The sequence below is a fragment of the Heterocephalus glaber genome, unplaced genomic scaffold (assembly GCF_053883595.1).
Source record: "Heterocephalus glaber isolate CG9 unplaced genomic scaffold, H.glaber_assembly_v1.0 deba00001429, whole genome shotgun sequence".
Lineage (NCBI taxonomy): Eukaryota > Metazoa > Chordata > Mammalia > Rodentia > Bathyergidae > Heterocephalus > Heterocephalus glaber.
Window position 1 is genome coordinate 33,142,521 of NW_028258294.1, and position 6,007 is coordinate 33,148,527.

Here is a 6,007-nt window from a genome sequence, read left to right on the forward strand (position 1 = left end):
GGGAGGTAGCTGGGGCGGGGGCTGAGCCAGCGGGGGAGGCTGACATCATCGCGGCTGCAGCCCTTTAAACCCCTCACCCAGCCCACACCCGTCCTGCCGGCCCAGCTCAGACTGACACGGACACGGAGACCACACTCGCTGCTCTGAGTCCCCAAGAAACCTGTGAGTGCCTGGGGGACGCTGGGCTGGAGCTCTAGAAAGGGTGTGTCTCAGACAGGGCTCTCTAAGGTCCCTGGCCTGTGCTCCCTGCTAGGGAGGCCCACCCTCTCACTCAGCCTGGATGCCTCTTCTCCAGAAGTCTGCAGAAAAAGAGTCCGTGCTAGACTGGTGGATGAGATGGGATCCCCAGTCTTGGATCTCATACTGAGTGGCCTCAGGCTCATTGAAATGCCAAGGGTGACTTGGCTAAGGCAAAAGAATCTAGTGGGAACAGTTGGGGTGAGGGAAGGCTCCCCAGTTCAGCCACAGTACACCCACAGGCCGTGTTAGGGTCAAGGCATTGCCTGCTTGGGCCGGGGCTCTGTTGTCTGTCTTACCCCCAGCAGGATGGCCACAGAGGTGAGGGGCATGGATTCCCTAGTTCTGGAGAAGAGCAGGGGCTGGTCCCAGAGCTGGAGCTGCACAGGACTGCCCTGTGGTGGTCCTAACGCAGTGGGAAGGACCACGGGACTCTCTACCCAGGACCTTGCACATGCCAAGCATGGGCTGTCCCACTGCACTACGGCCCCAGCCACACAGAGCTCTGTGATCTAGGACTGGGCAGGGTGGCAGACTGCAGGGCTAGGCTGGAGAAGCCGCCTTCTGCACCCAGCTCCTTCCACAGTGTGAGAGGGTGGTGACCCCCACTGTAGGTAGGGACTGTGAATGGCCATTGCCAAGAAGGAGCTCCGGGATGACAGCTGGGCAGTCCTGGGCCCTAGTCCTTCCTAAAGGGTCTGGGTGGTTCACCTTTGCGGCTACTGTTCAAAGGGTCACAGTGAGGATGGGTCATGTTTTGTGCAGCAGGGCCACTATGCTTTATCCTTGCAGTTCCAGTGAGCCCCCTCTCTCAGAGATCAGGATTCTCACTCTTGTTGGCTGTATTTACAGTGCTGAGAATGGAGTAACCAGGCCCGGACAAACTCCTGATGCTGCTTGTTCTGGGCTTCTGCCTGTTCTTCTCTGCATGCCCACCCTACCTACAGCTTCCCTGAGGAAGGGAGGCCTGACAGGAGCCATGGGACAAGACTCCCACTTCACAGGAATCCTGTGCCTCTGTCCCTGGAGTCTCTGTCTAGAAATGACCCTGGCGGGCTGCCCTGCCACTATCTTCCCTTCCTCTCTCCGCAGTGGCTCCATGGTGGGACTGGGGAGGTGTCCATTGGAGGACTCTAAGGGATTTCTTGGGACTTTTCAGCAGATGGGGAAGAAGGGTGGTGCTGGGTGGAGGCAGGCTTGGCATGTTTCATGGCCCTCCCTTGCTCTGACCAAAATCCAAATATTGTCTCTAGATGTAAGGGCTCCAGTGTTCTGCTGTTGTCACCATGAGCCTTGACCCTTTGACTCATACCATCTGCCCTTACCCTCCTGAGACAGAAAGCTATGGGTTGTGTGGGGGGGGACACTCTCCTTCCATGCTCTCTTCCCGTGCCCAGCAGGTGGCATGGGAGGAGAAGGCAGATGTGAGGGTTGGTGGGTGGGGCAGGGGACTGCCTGGCCCCCAAAGGTGCATGTGCCTGGCTGGGATGGCGGGCAAAGATTGAGACAGGCTGGGTGAAAGCCAAGAAGAAGGGGTGGCTGAAAACACTTGGTCCCAATTGACTTGTGCCTTTTTTGGGGCGGTGGGTACCAGGGATCAAACTCGGGTCCTTGCGCTTGCGAAGCAGGCAGTGGAACCACTGAGCTAAATCCCCAAGACCCTGACTTAGCAGGGTCTTGTTAAGTTGTCCATCGTGGCCTTGAACTTGCAACCTTCCTTCCTCAGCTTCCCAGAGTGGTGGGACTGTGGGAATGCACCTCTACACCTAGCTCTACTTGTGGCCTTTGACCATAGTTCCTTGTCCAGGAGTTCTTGGCTAGAAGGGGAGAGGGTGGGACATAGGACAGGGTAAGGAAGTAGGGACATCTTTGGATTTGCCAGCGTCACCACTGGGATGTAATGCTGGGCCTGGGTCCGCCTTATTCACAGGGCTCAGAGGACCATGTCCTCAGTGGTCCACCCCCCACTTCACGGATAAGAAAACAGAGAGAAGTAAAGTGGCCAAGGGCTGGCATTTAGATGAGGCCCTCTCATGTTTTCTCCCCAAGTTCATCTTCAGGAAGGATTCGGAAGCAGGTAGAGGTTGGAGCGGGGAGGCCACTTATTGTATGACTTGCCTGGCCGAAGCCTGGCTGGCTCCCTGTCACCTCCAGGAGACTGGCATTTCGAAGAGCTTTGCTGAAGGCCAGGGAGTGTGCAAAGAGGTTCCCAGACGCTGTCGTTTTAGATCCTATTATCCCACTGCACAACTGGGGAACTCAGCTGGGAAAGGCAGGACGTTGGAGTTTGGCAGCTGGCCTGAGACCAGAGTGACGTGATGGTATTTACTCTGCTTCCCATGGGGGTATGTGTGTGTGGGGTCTCACTCTCCCAGGTTGGAGGTTGGGGAGCATGCCCATTGCCTCCGTTCTCAACTCCTTATCTTCGTCCCGACCTCTGACCTCTTTGAGGGTAGGGGCAGGGTTTGATCTCCTTTAGTCCTCCATTTTGGAAGGCTATGCAGATGAACACTGGGCAGAAGTCAACCCATCTTAAGGCAGCTCCTGTGGCCAGGCCTGTTCCTCTTACCTGGCCATACCTGTGTCTATCTAGCAGCCTACCTGACTGCCCTGCACCTGCCCACAGCCTGCCTCCCTCTCCTCGAGGGCCCTCTTGAGCAGTGCCACCCCTAACCCTCAGGACAGCATGGTGCCTGGGTGGGCTTCCCATGATTGGGCTGGCAGATTCTTGGCTCTGGAACATCCCTGGAGGACTCTGCCTTTTTGATTCTTCAAACTACTGCAGTGATGAGAACCTGAGGGCCTAGGGGGAGTTGGGTGAGTACAGCAGTCCTCTCTTGGCTGGGTCCCCTGAGGAAATGGGAGCTGCTTTGCCAAGAACGTGTGGGCTTTGATAGCTTCTTAGACCTTTCCAGGTGTGTGTAAGCCTGAGTCTCTTCAGCTGTGGCCCAAAGGCTGAGTGATCTGGGAAAGAGTTGAATTTGTATTTCCAGTTTCTGGGCTAGAGGATTAAGTAAATTAGGGGTACCTTGTTAATTAAGAGGGAGGCAGTAAGCGACTTCATGCCTAGCTGGACAAAGACACCTGCTGACTTTATCTTGATGAATGACCTGAGCTCTGGAAGATTTCTCCAGTGCCTCTGTGGCCAGTCTTGCCGAAGAAAAAATGCTCTAGACCAGCAGTTGTCAAAATGGCCACAGGCCAAATCCAGACTGTTGTCTGTTTTTGTAAATAAAGTTTTATTGTGCCAGCTATGTTCACTTGTTTATACATGGTCCATGGCTGCTTTCATGCCACAATAGCAGAGATTCTATATATTGCCTGCAAAGCCTAAATATTTACTATCTGGTTTGTGTGTGTGTGTGTGTGTGTGCGTGTGTGTGTAACTGGAAATTGAATCCAGGACTCAGACTGGGCTTGAACTTGCGATCTTCCTGCCTTAGCCTCTCAGAGTAGTGCTGCAATTATAGGTGTATTCCAGCATCCACACCCTGCTCACTGTCTGGCTCTTTAACAAAAAGTTTATAGACCCCTGCTCTTGACTTGCAAACATCTGATAACCTCTTTCCTGGTGTTCAAGTTCAGAGAAACCTCTGGCCTATAGATGGGTAGTGCTGTGATCCATGTCTAGGATGGCTGGGAACCCTGTACAGAGTTAGAAGGCTTGCTTGGCACAAGTGAAAGCAGAGCTGTTCCCTGATCTTGTGACCCTCTTTCTTGCTTGCCTTATCCTGTTTTAGCTCTGCCCCCACCATGGCCAACAAGGGTCCTTCTTATGGCATGAGCCGTGAAGTGCAGTCCAAAATTGAGAAGAAGTATGACGAGGAGCTGGAGGAACGGTTGGTGGAGTGGATCATAGTGCAGTGTGGCCCTGACGTAGGTCGCCCAGACCGTGGGCGCCTCGGCTTCCAGGTCTGGCTGAAGAATGGTGTGGTGAGTGGCACCCTGGGAAGGGCAGGGGTTGTGCCATCCTGTGATTCATGGGACAGGACTTCTGAATTAAGTGAATTCCATGCTGTGTCTTCTGCCTGGCAGATTCTGAGCAAGCTGGTAAACAGCCTGTATCCTGAAGGCTCCAAGCCAGTGAAGGTGCCTGAGAACCCACCTTCCATGGTCTTCAAGCAGATGGAGCAGGTGGCTCAGTTCCTGAAAGCGGCTGAGGACTATGGGGTCACCAAGACAGACATGTTCCAGACAGTTGACCTCTTTGAAGGTACAGAGGAATAAGAGGCTGGGGTTGGTGGGACAGCAGTGAGCAGGTGGAGAACAGGATTCTGGGTCAGGGGGAGGGAATGATCAAAATATCCAGCAATCAGGTATCTGCCAGACTGTGCAGAGCAAGGTTATGCTGAGATTACCACACCACTCACAAAGCCTTTCTGTAGGATCCACTGAAGCCTCCGTGATTCAGGCACACTGCCTACTACTGGTTTGGCCATTTCTTTGAGATAAACATGCCCTGGGTTGAAATCCTACCTATTCAGTCCTGAAGTTCATCCCCTGGCTGCTCTTTCTTCTCATAGGCAAAGACCTAGCAGCAGTGCAGAGGACCTTGATGGCTTTGGGAAGCTTGGCAGTGACCAAGAATGATGGGCATTACCGTGGCGATCCCAACTGGTTTATGAAGTATGTGGCCACCGGGAATCCTTGCCCCCTATGCTTGGATCTCTCCATGGGATGGGGGTGGCTTGGGCTGGACAACTTGTGGGGAAGCAGATAGCCAGGAAGGTACCAAGTGAGGGTCTAGGATGAGAGGAAATGGACCATTCATGCTTTTTTTTTTTCCCAGTGCTGGAGATGGAACCCAGGGTCTAGTGCATGCTACACAGTGCTCTCATTGAGCTGTCACCAGCCCCATTCATACTTCTTGGCTCCTTCCTTTCTACTCTTTTGCACTCAGTGAAACAAGAAAGGGATGGGATTGGAGTAGAGAGCAAGAGGGATCACAAAACAGGTAGAAAATATCAAGTGGTTCCGACAAGTCTAACCTGGTTCCTCCTTTTTTAGGAAAGCCCAGGAGCATAAGAGAGAATTCACAGACAGCCAGCTGCAGGAGGGAAAGCATGTCATTGGTCTTCAGATGGGCAGCAACAGAGGGGCCTCCCAGTCTGGCATGACAGGCTACGGACGACCTCGGCAGATCATCAGTTAGAGGAGGAGGGCCAAGCCTGAGCCCCGGCTTCTGTAGTTCCCTGGCTACAGCCATCCTGCTTAAATGGCTCCACCCACACCTGTGTAGTTTCTTAGCCCTGGCCAAGCTTTGAGACTGTCACTGGGCAAAGGTGACTGTACACGGGCAGCTCCCCCTCCCCCAGCCCAACTTCCCCAAGCACCACTACCCAGCTGCTCCTCCCAGCTGCACCCCCACCACTACCCTCTCCCCCAACCCGGGGCTAAGCTGGGGACAGGTGGGCTGGTACTGGGTGTAGGGCAAGCCCAGTCTTCCTTGGCAGCAAAAGCCCATTGAAGGAGACCCAGCCCAGCCTCCCCTCATCTTTTTCTGGAATATTTTGGGGGTTAAAATTCAAAAAGGAAAAAAATATATATACATCCATCTTTTCTCAAGCCTGGCTTGCAGAGTTTGATTTGCCCTTGTCACTTCTGCTTCCTGAGCAGGGAGCAGCTGGCATTTTGGGTTCATGTGTGTTCCTGGCTGCTATCTACCTCCTGGGGGAACCTTCATGCCCCCAGGTCCCCAGGGGATCGGAAAAAACAAACCCGAAGGGGAGAGTGAATCTCAGGGACTCAAGGGGAAGGGGAACAACCTGGC

The 6,007-nt window shown here is 53.9% G+C and overlaps 1 protein-coding gene across 3 annotated transcripts; it reads left to right on the forward strand.

Annotated features, from left to right (window-relative positions):
- On the forward strand, positions 1 to 5,802 carry Tagln (transgelin). 3 transcript variants are annotated; one of them, XM_004856658.3, is made up of 5 exons: positions 1 to 162; positions 3,978 to 4,170; positions 4,273 to 4,450; positions 4,761 to 4,863; positions 5,245 to 5,802. In XM_004856658.3, exons 2-5 carry the CDS (start codon positions 3,991 to 3,993, stop codon positions 5,387 to 5,389), a joined length of 606 nt encoding a protein of 201 aa, XP_004856715.1. In that variant the 5' UTR covers positions 1 to 162; positions 3,978 to 3,990; the 3' UTR covers positions 5,390 to 5,802. The 3 variants fall into 3 exon arrangements, with proteins under 3 accessions (XP_004856715.1, XP_087068547.1, XP_021093514.1); XM_087212421.1 differs by lacking the exon at positions 1 to 162 and adding an exon at positions 2,055 to 2,558; XM_021237855.2 differs by lacking the exon at positions 1 to 162 and adding an exon at positions 2,693 to 3,054.
- Positions 5,803 to 6,007: the final 205 nt, after the last annotated feature.

What these genes read in the sequence shown, in the direction of transcription:
- Tagln (XM_004856658.3), top strand. Translation starts at nt 3,991, where the DNA reads ATGGCCAACAAGGGTCCTTCTTATGGCATGAGCCGTGAAGTGCAGTCC. An exon ending in TCTGGCTGAAGAATGGTGTG is followed by an intron (nt 4,171 to 4,272) that starts GTGAGTGGCACC and finishes TCTGCCTGGCAG; the next exon opens with ATTCTGAGCAAGCTGGTAAA. An exon ending in GACAGTTGACCTCTTTGAAG is followed by an intron (nt 4,451 to 4,760) that starts GTACAGAGGAAT and finishes TTCTTCTCATAG; the next exon opens with GCAAAGACCTAGCAGCAGTG.